We start from the raw sequence: 15,730 nt of genomic DNA on the forward strand, positions 1-15,730 counted from the left end.
ACATGGGAAAATTACAACGTTTCAGAAATCTTATGAAGTTCTCAAACAAAAAGCCCACGAAAAATAAGTTTCTAATTATTTTGCCAACATAATAACCAAAACATTATTTCTAATATCAGCTGAGAATGGATAGTTCTCCAAACCTTCGACTTCCTTATATACCTGCTTTCGTTCTCCAACTCATGCCTTCTCTCTTTTTCTAAAAGGCGACTCTTCCAAACAGGGCATGTGTTTGTGGTCCCTGATCTTAAGTGGATCATTGTACTTCTAAGAGTAGTGGTGACTTAGAAGGGCCTATCTGGGCATGAAAACTGGGGACTATTTAATCTATGTTCTGGTAACCTTCTATCTTAGGGTCCCATTCATACTAATAATAGGTACTATTTTGAAGATCCTCTATGTTTTGAGAACTATACCAAGTACATACTTATCTTTTCCTATGTGTTTCATCATGATCAAACAGCCATCTTACAGCTAACGTCAAAAACTAAGAGAAGATAAGTAACCTATCCAAAGTCCCACAGCTGGGAGGGTAGCACAGAGGCGACTCGAATCCAGCTGGTCCAACTCGAAAGTCTAGATGTTACCCTCCACCACATGGCACTGCCTTTTCCACACTGCAAACATGAGTGACGGCAATGGACAGTAAACTCCAAAGAAGAGGCACACACTGGCCAGTATGCACGACTGCTTGCTCCAAGAGTTTCTCAGAGCAGCAAGTTTTCCTAGACTTTGGCCATCTGTTAACTGAAAAAAATCATGTCTGAATGATTGACAGCCCAGCAGCAACTCTAGCATCTTTACACCAGCAGAACATCCTTGTAATCAAACTACTACTAAGAATAAAATGCATTTAAAAATGAGTAAAAAGCTATAAATACACCAATTTGGAATTTAACCAAAATTAAGTTCTAAGTTCTCCAGCAAAAATTTTCAAAAGCATTAGACATATCAAACTTTACAAAAAACCACACAATTACTAAAAGCAACATTCAAAAGAATTCAGTAACAACTATGCATTTTATCACCCTACAAACACAACTACGAACCAGTTTAATTTTTAACATGCATTTTAATTAATAAGCCCCCTTTTTTTTTTACCTGTACTGTTTTTAACTGTTGGGTCTGTAACACAGAGGGCTGAGTTGTAGTATTAATCAGTTGACTTCCTGGGGTCAATGCTGAGACACCAATGACAGGTTTCACCTCTGGCCTCCCTCCAATGGTAACTACTTTAATTTGCTGCGGTGGTAACTTAGCATCTCCTGACTGGGCCTGAGTTGTAACTTTCTGAGCCTGGGGTAGTTGGCTATGGGGTAGTGCTAAAACAATTGGTGAACCAGACTTGCCCAAAGTTGTTAAAATTAACTTCTGTCCATCTGGTTTAAGGGTCTGATTGCCAAGTTTAAGATCAGATGTCTGCGATACTTTGTTTAAAATAATCTGATTGGCTGATATAGTCACAGGAGTCTGAGCACCAAGTTTTTGAAGGCCACTTGGAAAAGCTGGTTTCACTGTGGTATTAGAATCTGCTTTAGTAATTGTGGTATTCACTGCAACTTGGTTAGTGTGGTTACTGTACACTGTGATTGGTTCCGTGGAAATGGGCGTGGCTGTAGAATCACCAGTAGAATTTATGTTGACAATTTCTTCCAGTTCTGTCTCCATGGGAATTGGGGACGAAACAATAACAGCCTCAATACTATCATCATCCACTAAAGTTATACCAGTGTCCATTATCTCCTCTGGAAGCAAACTATTCACCTCAGCTGGCACCACCTCCATGATCGTTCTCCTGCTAGAAAGTTGATCAGGTGCTGAAATAAAAGTGGAAAAATGAAGAAATTATTAGGTTTCAAAACAGATTTAAGAGAAGAAAAAATTATTCAAGAAAAATGCAAATGACAAAATAATTTCTTATTGATGCATAAGTGAATGAAGGATATTCCTGATGCATATTTGGGTTAAACCATTTTAACACATCCTCAACGTTCAAGAATCTGGAATATAAGTCATATGAGACACAAAACTAGCAGCAAACATTTTCATTCGCCATGTTTCAACCCAAAAGTATACTACTTTCAGGCAACACTAAGTCACATAATTACAGGAAACTCTCTTTCCAATGCCCACTCATAAAACTTTTTAATCCTTGACATGACTGATCATCATATTTCTTCCCAGTTATGTTTGTTTTTTTTTTCCTATTGACAGACTTGAAAACTGCTGATTCACACAAGGAAATAAAGATTTAAATCTAAACAGATATTGGAATATATCTTCAAATCTCCAGTGAGCTAGGTCCTAAAACGAGGGTACTACACCATTTATAAAAATACAATAAATACTCAATTTAATGTTAAAGGAATTTCTAGCGTAATCCATCTCAGCAACTGCAGATCAAATGGCTTATCTGGCCCAAGTTTGACCAATGAGCTTCATACCAAAGAAATCTTTATTTGGAAAGAAGATTCTCAGATCCTCCTCAGCCATTTAAAATGTCAAAAAGGAAACCATTTAAGAGTCCCCATAAAGGAAAGTCCCCATAAAGGAAAAAAAAATGGTAATAATAATAAAGCAGATTATGAACAAATCAGAACTGTGATCCTTTCAGCCCAAGGTCATGCAGAACTTCTAATAAGAGAGTCAGTACCATTATCTTCCCATATTAAAGACAGTACATCATGTTTATGACTGACTAAATAGCAATAAGTTATTTGCCCAGAGAACATCAAAGATCCATAGGAATCTAATCAGTAATTCTCTTCTCTTTTTAAAAAATATAAAAATGCAATACCCATTCTGAGATTAACAGTAACAGACATGACTAGTAAACTATAATTAATAGCATTGACAAATACTAATGTTGCCAAAATTAATCACCATTACTGAGTGCTTACTATCTACCAGTGATGGCATAATTTAATTTATCTTGACAACTCTGAGATGGTATCATTATCACTCCCATTTTACAGACGAGGAAACTTAGACAGGTTAAATAATTTGCCCACGATCACATAGCTAGTATATGGTAGAGCTGGAACTCAAACTCAGGATATGTTTTATGATATCGAAGGTCATAATTTTAATCACAATTCTATTGTCTTAAATTTCTACCACTGGTATTTTAAAATGAAAAAAAATAAATCTACTCCTTTACAGTCAATCCCCTATCCCAAAATCCCACCGTACACAACCACTGATCTGTTATATCACCATAGATTAGTTTTGTCTTTTTGCCTATTCTAGAACTTCATATAAACAGAATCATATTTTATGTACTCACGACATAAGGGAATATATAGTATGAACTTTTTCCTTCATCATGTTTTTTGAGATTTATCTTTATTCTTGCACTTAGTAGTGGTTCTGTTCCTTTTTATTGCTGAGTAATATTCCATTGTATGAATCTACTATAATTTGTTTATCCATTCACCTGGGGATGGACATTTGGATTGTTTCCAGTTTGGGACTATTATGGACAATAATGCTATGAACATTCAAGTTCAACTTTTTTATGGATACATATTTTCATTTCTTTTGAATAAATACCTAGAAATGGACTTGTTGGGTCATAAGGTAAGTTTATCTTTAACTTGGCATGAAACTGCTAAACTATTTCCCAACTTGGCTGTACCATTTTGCACACCTACCAGCAATGCATGAAAGTGCCAGCTGCTCCACATCCTCACCAATGATTAGTCTTGTTGGCCTTTTTAATTTTAGCCATTCTAGTGAGTGTGAAGTGATACCTCATTGTGGTTTTAATTTGCAATTCCCAGATGACTAATGATGTTGAGCATCTTTTCATACGCTATTGTCTATTTGTATATCTCCTTTTGAAAAGTGCCTGTTAAAGTCTTTTGCCATTTTTTTAAAATACTGGGTTTTTTTGGTCTTCTTATTGAATTGGATGAGTTCTTTATATATACTGCAAAATCATCAGTCACAATACTTGCAGCTCAAAGGAATCATTAGCTTTGGGGACCTCAAAGTACCAGCACTTCTCTACACGCAGCTCTTCCTGATCAGGAGAATCCTCTCTGGCACTTCTGGTCATTTACAGCACAGCCGGGTATAAACATCAACACCAATTATATCTTCAGCAGTGGAAGCCACAACAACAAAGGGCCCCACCCACAAGGCCACACTGGCTTCCCTTCCCTACTGCAAACCTTGCACAAGCCCCATCAGCTGAATCTGAACACTCCATCCCCCACAGAACAAAGCAGGATGATGACTTGGGTGCCCGTATCCAACAGAACCATAAAGTTTGACTCTCTCCTCTCCTTGAAGTTCCCCCAGCATATTTAGACATGTGGGTATGGCCTTTGGTCCCCTTTAAGGACAGGGAGACCTCAGCCCAAGCCCTATTCCTCTTTCTCCTTAAAGCATCTGAAGTCAAGGTGTAGGAGGAGGGAGAGGTCAGGCCACGGAGGGAGATAGTGGCCTGATAGTGCACTTACTTTCAGTTTCAAGCACCCACACTTGCAGCTCAACTAAACAAACTTCTAATGTTTTCAATCCACCCAAGGCTCTGTATCCTCATTTCTGACACCATTTTCTCAGCTTTGGGGACTCCTTGTCTCAGCAGCTACAGCCACACTGCCTTTCAGCTGGGGCCATCGAGTTGAGTGTACAAGAACCAAAGCACCATTCAGACTACTTCTCAGCTCAGCCCCTAGATTTCATTAAGAGGTAGAACACTTAAAGACTTTTACTTTCCCCTTACCCTTGCCCACCACTTGGGTCAGAGCATTCATTACCAGATGCCAAAGAGTCTTTTCACATCCCCTAACCCAGCCCTCAAGGTCAGCCTTCATCTTTCAGAAAACCATGTCTCTGTCGGCACTCCATCCTTATGGTCAAAACTGTCAAGAACTGTGAAGGGTCTGGGAATTAAGACCCTTCTTGCAAGCTAACAAAGTAGCCTGTTACTGTTTCATGATACTGACAGACAACAGAGTAGTCCTAGGTCAGAATCACAGGACTTACTACTCACAGCACAGCAAGGAACACAAGCATCATGTGTGTATCAGTTCCCCTGCTGCTCCCAAGTCCCACAGGGCAGACATGGAAAGGCCCGGAGAGATGCTGTGCAGGCAGTGGGTTTGCATCACAGAGGAACTCTGAACTTAGGGAACCTGAATCATTCATAATGGACTGAAGCACACTTGCCCTTTGTCCAAAGGGAGATGTTATCTTTATTTTACTGGACAATAAGCGAATCTGCCCTTTTCTACAGCAGGCGTCACTAACTCTCATCTAAGGCTGTGTGCTATACAAACATCCCGGAAAAGATCACTTAAAAAGGCTGTCATGCCTCACTTGCAAGAGGTGGAGAAATGTAAAGACCCATGGAGAACTGCCCTCCTTTCATTTAAAGATGAATTTCTCTACTTATTTATCTCAACAATGTTTTGTACTTCAACTGACTGGCTCTTACACATATTTTGTTAAATTTATCCTTAAGTGTTTCATGTTTTTTGGTGCATTGTAAATGGCCTTTTTTCCATTTTACAATTGTTTGTTGCTAGTATATAGAAATACAAATGATTGTTTTATATTGTCCATGTATCCTACAACCTAGCTAAACTCACTTATTAATTCTAGTATCATCTCAATGTAGATTCCTTAGGATTTTCTACAAAGACAACCCACGTTGTCTGAGAATAACATCTGTATTTCTTTCTTTCCAATCTGCACATCTTTTATTTATTTTCCTTGACTTAATACACTGGCTAGGACCTCCAGTAAAATGCTGAATAAAAGTGGTGAGGGCAGACATCTTTGCCTTGTTGCCAATCTTACCTGTTAGCTGTAGGTATTTCATAAATTCCCTTTATGAGGTTGAGGAATCTTACTTATATTTTCAATTTGCAGAGTTGGTTTTTTTTAAAATCATAAATGGATGTTTAATTCTGTCATATGCTTTTTCTGCAACTTCTGCGATAATCATACAGCTTTTCTCTTTTAGTCTGTAAATTATATTGATTGATTGTTTTTAAAGCTAGTTTTGCATTTCTGAAATAAACCCCACTCAGTCATGATGTATTACACGTTGTATATACTGCTGAGTTCTATTTGCTAATATTTTGATAAGCATTTCTGTCTATACTCATAACGGACATTGGTCTTTAATTTTTCTTTTCTTGTAGTGGCTGTCTGGGCATAATGCTAGCTTAATAAAATGAGTTGGGATGTGTTCCCTCCTCTTCAATTTTTGGGAAAAGTCAGCATAGAATTTTACTATTTCTTCCTGAAATGTTTGCTAGAACTCTCGCCAGTGAAGCCATTTAGACATAAAGCTTTCTTGTGGGAAGGTTTTTAACTATAATAAATTCAATTTCTTTAATAGATGTAGAGTTTTTCAGCTTATCTCTTTCTTTTTGAGTGACCTTTGCTATTTGATAGTTTGTATCCTTCAAGGAATTTGTCTATTTCCTCTAACTTGTCAAATTTATTAGCATAAAGTTATACATAATTTTTTTTTTTCTTTTGGTGAGGAAGATTAGCCCTAAGCTAACATCTGTTGCCAATCTTTCTCAGCAAAAAGGGGAAGATTGGCCCTGGGCTAACATCCCTGCCCATCTTCCTCTACTTTATATGTAGGATGCCTGCCACAGCATGGCTTGATAAGCAGTGTGTAGGTTCACGCCCAGGATCGGAACCTGCGAACCCTGGGCCACTGAAGTGGAGCTGGTGAACTTAACCACTATGCCACTGGGCCGGACCCTCATTTTAATGTCTGTAAAAATGTCGACTCTTCATCCCTCATTTTGGTAATTTCTATCTTTTTGCCTTTTTTTCCTGTTCAGTCTGGCAGGAGATTTATCAATTTTATTAATCTTTTCAAAGAACCATTTTGGCTTCACTGATTTTCTCAAGTGTTTGCCCATTTTTTATTTAATTGACTGTTACCTTTATCTCCTTCCTCTGCTTACTTTAGGTTTAATTTGTTCTTTTTCTAGAAGCTTAAGATGGAAGCATAGATCAGGATTCAGCAAACTATAACCCATAGACCAAATCAGGCCCGTGGTCTGTTTATGTTTTGCTCTCCAGCTAAGAATGGTTTTTACATTTTTAAATAGTTGTGGGGGGACAGACTTACGTGGCCTGCAAACCCTAAAATATTTGCTATTTGGCCTTTTATAGAAAAAGTCTGTCAACCCTTGGTTTAGATCATTGATTTTAAACCTTTCTTCTTTTCTAAAATAAGCGCTTAATGTTAAAAATTTCTCCCAATGCTGCTTTAGCTGCAATCTACTAATTTCAATATTTTTCATTATCATTCACCTCACATGTTTTCTAATATTCCTTGTGATTTCATCTTTGGCACATGGAAAATAAAGAAGTATGCTATTTAATTCCCAAATATTTGGGGATTTTCTATCTTATTATTATTGATTTCTAATTTACTCCTGTTATTGTCAGAGAATGTAATACTCTATAATATTTCCATCATTTGAAATTAGAGACTTGTTTCACAGCTCAGTATACGGTCTGTCTGGGTGAACTCTGCATGTGCACCTGAAAAGAATGTGTGTTCTGTAGCTGCTGAGGGCAGCGTTCTATAAATGTCAGTTAGGTCAAGTTGGTTGATAGCGTTGTTCACATCTTCTCTATTCTTACTTTTTCCTCTTCTATCAATTACAATACTGAGACAGGCTGTTAAAATCCCCAAATACGATTGTGAAAGATTTGTCTATTTCTCCTCTTCTGTGCATTTTTGCTTCATATATTTTGAAGTTCTGTTATTAGGAAGAACATTTGTCCTGTTAAAAGAGACTACAAGTTACAGGACTAGGAATCTCCCTTTAAACTAGGAGTAAAGTTCAAACTTCCAACAAGAAAAGGTCTGATTGGTTTGGCCAGTCTCTATGTAGTATGGGGCTGTGCAGAGTTCTGGAGCCAGCACCCCTCATAAGCCACTAAGCAGACTATGATAACTGCTTTATGATTAGACATCCATAGCTGTTTCAATCAGGATCACATGCAGGGCATGGTGGCCTATGCTAAAAGAACTCTCAAAAAGAGCTTGTGGGCATGGCAGGAAAGGGTTTGGCCATCTAGCTACATGAATCATCACTCTAATTTTATCCCTTAGGAATGGAAGATATGTACTAGCACATGCAAACTCATCACCACTGTGTTGAGGACCACTTCAAGGAAAGAGAGGCTCTTCACAAGCCAAGAGGAATGAGGAGCTTTAGCTCACCTCCTCTGTACAAGGGGTTACCTGCCAAGGTACGGTAGGAAAAGAATACAGAACATACAATGCATTCCTCAGGCCTCCAGTATTTTTCGCTCATAAAACAAAGTTCTAAAGGCAAAGTACGATTAGGGAAGCCAAAACATTGCGTTTTTCCCCTTCACAGTTGAACATGGTTGAATAGTTTAAGTCTAAAGAGAGGTAAAGATTCACTCATTTCAGAAAGTCTAATTATTTCTAAATTTGTCTCAGTTGTATTACATTTATAAGATCTTTCTAAAATAGCGCCCCCACTCTCCTCTCTACTGCCCTAGGCATTCTATCACAATACCCTGGTATTTCCATCACAGCATCTATCATAATAGTCTGATTCTCCCTCCCCCACTTCTTTAGAATGCAAGCTCCATGAGGACAGGAACCTGTCTGTCTTCATTACCACTGCATCTCCTATCCCCAATGCCTAGAACAGAGCTGGCAAATAATGATAAGCTCTCCGGCCGGCCCGTGGCTTAGCGGTTAAGTGCACGTGCTCCGCTGCTGGCAGCCCGGGGTTCGGATCCGGGCGTGCACCGACGCACCGCTTCTCCATCCACGCTAAGGCCGAGTCCCACATACAGCAACTAGAAGGATGTGCAACTATGACATACAACTATCTACTGGGGCTTTGGGGAAAAAAAGGAGGAGGACTGGCAATAGATGTTAGCTCAGAGCTGGTCTTCCTCAGCAAAAAGAGGAGGATTAGCATGGATGTTAGCTCAGGGCTGATCTTCCTCACAAAAAATAAAAATAAAAAAAAATAACCTCTTGATACAAACCTGAAGAATGAATAAATTAATCATGGAGAAGGGGTGTTACCTAAAACTCTAGCATTATTTATAGTGGGCTCTGACAGATAACTTTGGTTTGTCTATTCGAATAGGATGGGTTTATATAATGTTCTGAGACTTCACAACACTTCAAATAAAATAACAAACTCACATCATCATGAGGCACACTAACAAACTGAGCAACTCCTTTTCAAATAAGTTTTTAAACACTCAGATTTAGCTTTTAACCAATATCCCCTGCAGTTACATTCCAGCTTAAAATCTACAAGGTTCTCTTAGTTTTTAACTAGTTTATGATTTTTATAAGTCATTTAATTAACAAATACTTATGGCTTCCCAACTTTGTGGAGGGTTATGGGAAATTAACCAAAGACTTTGCCCTGACAGAGCTTAGAAATCAGCAAAAGAATGGCATGATCAGTTTTACTTCAGGAGGATTAACTTCATCTCAGTATTTTATTGGACTGGAGGCAAGGAGACCATTTAGAAGGTTATTACAGTAATTAGTTCAAGACGGAGAAAAATGGAAGGTCTGATGTAGGATAGCGACGATTAAAAGAAATGAATTAAATATAAAAAGTAATATGAGATAGAAATGACAAATGTTTTATGCTTTTACATCTTTTAAAGAGTTTCTTATAGAATGTTACCAGTGCTGAAACACTGTTTTCTTAGTTACAGGTGGAGGACAGCCTGGGTGAACCACGTGCACATAATAATACAAAGTGGTGACCTATCACCCTATTACAGATGCGTGAGTCATTTGTCAGATGTTTAGAGAGAAATAGCTGAGTGTTTAAGAACTATACGTTTGTACCTAGAGCTTACCACCAGCACTAACTGGTTAACTATATCATTTGGATGTTAGCTTTGATTTCTAAAATCAAACATCAACAACTCAAAAAACTAGGTCCAGAACTAGATTTCTCCAACTAAACTGGGAGCAGTGGACTGTAAGCCATGAGTCCTGAGGTAGACTGGAAAAGCCTGTATTTTCATTTCGATAATATATACAAAAAAAGGATATTCTGGATAACCCACCTCATATCTACAATCAACTAGAATTAGGGTGGGCTAAAGAAAAAGGCAAAGAAAGGTCTTATAAGGTAAATGATGTCATTTATGCCAAGTGAAAGCAAAACCACCTAACCTGTGATTTAAGGAGGAAAGCTCTGCAGCATTCAAACACAGAAAAGTGGTATAAAAATTGAGTTATCACAGGATATATAATATATAGAAAACTGCCAGCCTTGCCAAGGCATTCACTATGCAAAGAAAGGTTTCGTTTCAGCAAAACATCATCATCCACCACCCTAAATTTAATTTGTTTTACTGATTTTTTAGTTTTGTTTATATTTCATTTATCAATTTACTTTTGTTTTATACTTGCATAAAAGCAATAAGCATAAGGAATTTATATTTATATATATCTAAAAATTTGTGTGTGTGTGTGAGGAGATCAGCCCTGTGCTAACATCTGCGAATCCTCCTCTTTTTTTGCTGAGGAAGACTGGCCCTGGGCTAACATCCGTGCCCATCTTCCTCTACTTTATATGGGACGCCACCACAGCATGGCTTGCCAAGCAGCGCGTTGGTGCGCGCCCGGGATCCAAACTGGCGAACCCCGGGTCGCTGCAGCGGAGCACGCGCACCCAACCACTTGCGCCACTGGGCCAGCCCCGAAAATGTTTTACTAGAATAAAATTATTTACGCCAATACTGGGGATCCACAATATTTTCTTTCCCTTTAAAGGCAGGCTGTATATTATTCACGCTTAAGACTAACATGGAGGAAAAAACATGGGGATTCAAATCAGAAAGACTCATTTCCAAATCTTGACTCCCATAGTTGTTTAACATGAAACCCTAAGCAATGATCTCTCTAAGCCTCAGTTTCCTTGCAGGGTTACTGTGAAGACAGTTATGTGGTACACTGTAACTCAAATGAAAATTCTTTTCCTCTTTATCTAAATTAGCTTCTCCTGATTTCTCTTTTTTTATGGCATTCAATATTCTATCAAACAGCAGGGTTTAAGAATTGTCATCTGTGATGTCTCTCCATAGAACTATTAATCTGTCATATATCATGCAGACTACACCTTCACAATGTCTCCTTCCCACTGCAATCAAGAATTTCCAAATCTCCAAAGCATGGAGCTTACTATGGTATTTTTACCCCCATCTCCTCCTACCCACAATAGCCCTCTGTGATTAAAAGAAAAAGAAAGCCAATGAAAAAGCATTCTAATCTCCCTCTTTATTTTAATCACTTTTTAAATTCTTAGTCTTACTACTAACTTTGCAGCTGGGGTGACATGGACCAAATAATTGCAACATAAAAGCTATAAGGAAAAAAAAAAAAAAAAACAGAACCAAACCTCTACTGGATAATACCAGAACATCAAATAAATGATTTTTTAAAAATTCATTAACTAAACCTTCTGAGCACCTCTCAGTTATTTCCCCTAACATTTTTTTTGGTCTCTTATTCTTTCAGTGAGTGAAAGCCAAATGTCCAAGCTACACACACACACACACACACACACAATATTTCCCCTCTGAAGAAAATACATAATGTATGATAATGTATAACATACTATGACATCATCTCTTTGTAGGAAACTTGGATGAGGAAAATTACTGCTAATCATAAACATTACCAATGGGCATTTCTCAAATATTCACCTCTCTGTTCAGGCTCATATACTCAATGTCACTGACCCAACCTTCCACTACAAAAGCTGGAAAAAAAACAGAGGGTCCCAAATTAATGTATAAAAATTGGATTCACTTGTAACTTTTCAGTAACACTACCGTTGTGTGCAAGGAGACAGACTCCGTAGGGATCTGCAGCACAATCTAAAACATACTCGGATCTTTAGGTAACTTAACAAAATTAAACTATGGTTGTCATAAAGTCAATCAATCCAATTCTCCAGCTCTTTAAACAAAGGCTAACAAGTCCAGTATTCAGAATAAAACAGAGGTCTCAATGCATCTTTACCAACTTACTGTACTCACATCAAGTGCGTGCATAAAGCCATCACAACTTCCTTCCTAACAATGAAGGTAAAACTTGTGAATCAAAATAGAGCTCGCAGAGCTGTATTTCATTTGGCTTATAAAATCTCCTGCAAAATCTTCCATAACTTTACTCGCAATAGATTGGGGGGAGGGGGCAGGGAAAAAAATGGATATGAAATATGACTGACAGCATCTCGACTGTTATTTGCCAAATGGCAGGAGCAAAGGGGTCACTCTATGGATGACAGAGCCATAAAAGAAAAAGACAAAATTTTTAATTGTTACAAAACTGGTCCATATGCTCAAAAAATGTGAGCATCCACACCCCAACAAGTTATAGACTATGATCTAAGACACAGAGCTTAAATGCAGAATAAAATGCCAACGCTCTGCCTCCCCAAAGAAACATCCAACCCCATAAACTGCTGAACATCATCACACCAACATCCACCACAGTGGATATTTTAAATATTAAATCAGGAAATCATGATAAGTGCTAGCGGTTCCTCTAGGCCTCAGCAGCAGCCTTAGGTACAAGAGCAAACTCGAGCCCTCTTAACACTCAAAGAATAATGTTGATGTCATTACGAGGCTACTGATTCTTTGCACTCCGGACTCGTCATTCCTTGGTCCACAACGCAATTCTTCCCCCGCCCACCACCCCCCAAATAAAGAGATCTCAAGACAGAGAAGCCCTCGGGTAGCCCCTTCTCCTCTACCTCCGGCGGCTGTTGCTTTCTCCTCCCTCTGGCTCCGAGGTGGGGGCTCCAGAAGGTCCCGGGCAATTCCGAGCCCGGGCGGTGCTTGTTTTGCCAGTGCACGGTAGCTCTGGCCAGCCGCTTCCTTTCCCAGTTTGCCCGAACTGGAGCGCTACAGGAGACCGGGGGGCCGAGGAGGGAGCCCGGGCCGCGACGCCGCCGCTGCCGCCGCCTCTGGTATGTCAGGGGCCGGGATTGTATTTCGAAAGATCCGCCATTTTCACCTCGTCATCACCATCACAGCTCAGCAGCTTCCCCGACAGCCCGAGCCCGGGCCGCCGCCGCCGCCGCCGCCAGTAACCTCCCCCTTCCTCCTCCTCCCCTGCTCGGCCCTCCCCTCCCGAGAGGCGCACACCCACATATCCGGGGAAACCTCCCGCCGGCCCCGCCAACCTTCAAATACACAGGGAGGTACAAACGCACACACAGCCCACGCCGAGACCTTTCACCCCGCAACGAAAAATGGTGCTCCTGCGGGCCCGGCAGCCACGCGAAAGGAAGTCGCGCTACCCGCGGGGTCCCAAGTCCGGCATACTTTTGTTTTGAAGAGCAAAAGCCATGCGGAAGGCGGCAAACGGACAATAAAGACCCCAAACTCTTTCATTTTCAGAAAAGCAACTTGAGAGAGATGATGGAATGCGTTTTATTCACTGTGTCCATCTCAGACACTAAAAACATGATCAAGACCTTTAATGTCATTCACCAGCTCTGACATTTTCCTCCACCGTCAGCAGCACTACTTTGACAGAATGAGCTATTTCCATACGCACGCCTGACCTCTCGGACAAATTTGCAAATTACAAGCATTGATCCTCACGTAGATACTGTGGTCAAAACATCTAGTTTTTTTAAAAAAAAAGTTCTGAACTATTTTCCTCTCCACTTAGTGCTCCTGGACAGAAATAATCAGATGAAATTGTGACTTCCAGTTTGCTTGTCATTGACTCAAGAGGTCAAAACACAGCTGGGTTTAAAATGTATTGATCCTATTCATGAATGAATAATTTCTGAAATATACAAAATATACCTAAGATAAAATTCTTTGCCAAATGTTTCTAGGATCTAAGTCCGCAAATTAAAATAAAAACCATCTGCTGCTGATATACTTGTTCAATGGTGATAATAAACAGCTTGCTTTAGAACAAAAAGACCCCTGAGTTGTCCACAACCCCCACCAGCTCCTCATGCAGTTTAACAAATAAAGAGAACATAGGTATTTTTTAACCATCAAAGAAATAACAAGCAGACATAAACTGCAAGGCTTTTCACGAGACCAGAATTTTTTAAAAACTAAATTGCCTACCTTTGTTAATTTCAGAAAGATCTGATAATCACCCATTCAAAAGCTGAATTCTATAACTAAAGCATAAGCTCTAAAAGACCTATCTGAAATGAGCAAACTGAATTTCAAGGTTGCGAATAGGGCTACTCTCCTGTCTTTTTAGAAGTTAGTCTAAGAAGAGCGAGGCAGAAGTTGAAAAAGCCATTTCAACTTACCTTGCTTGAATGACAACTCCATTTAAAAGTCGGTAGATTCAGGCTTAAACAAGTGCTATTTACCACCCAGCCCAATCGCCGTTTCTATATGCAGCCTGCTAGAGACTGAGGGTATCAATCAAATCTTCCCAGCTTCTTCATCTTTAAACTTTATTTCCCACCGCCAGCCCGGTCCACTCGCACTCTGCTTGGTGTTTACCGTTGCTTGGCCAAGCCAAGAGCCGGCCCGCTCCCTTTCCCCGTGCACCTCGGGAACATTATGACATTTGGCTGGTGGGCTTCGCGAGGAAAACGGACATACACGAAGACGACACCATACAAAGGGGCGTAGGGAGAACGAGGCGGCGGGCAGCGGGGAAAGGAGGAGCTGGTACAAAATGACACAGCAGCCAAACCGGTTCCCAGAAACCCGGTGCCGACACGGCAGGCTTCTCGGGCCACGCAGTGTGCGTGTCAACAGCCGCGGGAGCCCTTCCTCTAGACCGCCTGGAAGGGCGGGCTGCCGGCCGAGCGCCGGCCCCGCCGGGTGACAGCCGCCCTGCCGGGTGCCGGCGGGAAGGGGCCGAGCCCGGAGGATCCTCCCGCCCCCTGCGGCCCGGGGATGGGGCGCGGCGGCCCCCTGCCTGCAGGTTCCCGCTCTCCGCCACGACCCACTAGCCCGGGCTCCCGGAGGGGGCGGTCCGGCGCCCTCCGCCCGCGCCACCACCCGCAGCGGGGGCCGGCGCCCGGTTCCCGCCCGCCCGCCCAGATGCCCCCACCCCGGGGGCTGACACTCACCAAAGCCGGCGGCGCCGCCGCCTCCTCCTCGCGCCGCGCTCCCTGGGCTCCCAGCAGCCGCGGCGGCGGCGGCGCCTCCGAGACACAGACCCGGGTTTGTTCAAAATCACGCGCCCAGCGCCATTCCACCGCCGCATCCCATAATACGCTAGGCCCTCCCCGCCCGCGCGCCCCTCTCCGCCCGCCCCTCCACTCCACCGGCCCCGCCTCCCCGGCCGGCTTCCTTCGCCCCGCCCCTTCCGCGGTGCCTTGCCCCTCCCCTTGGCAACCCGAGCCCGCGTCATTCCGCAAGGCGCCGTGAGTACGCTCCAGCTCCACGTGACTCCGAGTGGGCGCTCTGTCAAAGCTTTCGCACGGAATGTTCCATCTGGCTGAGGCTGGGAGGGGAAGAGCGGGATCGCGCCTGCAGTTGGGAGGGCCTGCCTCATCCTCTAGCCTTCCTTGTTAGGAAAACCGTGCTGTAGGTGCGATTTCCAACATCCTGCCGCTGTCTGATCTGCGTGCGGGGGAGGTGATCAATAGTCACAAATGCCAAATCTCTTCGGTTTTTAGGCGCTCATTTTGCAGGGGTTGCTAACAAGTCCCTGGGAGACCACACAGAGTTCAAGTTATTTTTGAAAGGGACTTTTTTGCAG

At 41.6% G+C, this 15,730-nt stretch overlaps 1 protein-coding gene across 8 annotated transcripts in view; it reads right to left on the reverse strand.

Moving 5' to 3' along the window:
* Nucleotides 1–15,730, reverse strand: part of LIN54 (lin-54 DREAM MuvB core complex component) — an 88,018-nt gene that overhangs the window by 53,054 nt on the left and 19,234 nt on the right. For 2 of the 8 annotated variants that reach the window (XM_087434513.1, XM_087434515.1), the window contains exon 3: nucleotides 1,102–1,817. In XM_087434513.1, the coding sequence (XP_087290639.1) occupies nucleotides 1,102–1,817 (716 nt within the window). Of the gene's footprint in view, nucleotides 1–1,101; nucleotides 1,818–12,782; nucleotides 13,073–14,318; nucleotides 14,837–15,095; nucleotides 15,221–15,730 lie in introns of those variants that run through there. The other 6 variants (XM_087434517.1, XM_014787839.2, XM_087434514.1 and 3 more) reach the window with 6 other exon arrangements.

The sequence above is a fragment of the Ceratotherium simum genome, chromosome 8, assembly GCF_057802395.1.
Source record: "Ceratotherium simum simum isolate JZ-2026a chromosome 8, ASM5780239v1, whole genome shotgun sequence".
Lineage (NCBI taxonomy): Eukaryota > Metazoa > Chordata > Mammalia > Perissodactyla > Rhinocerotidae > Ceratotherium > Ceratotherium simum.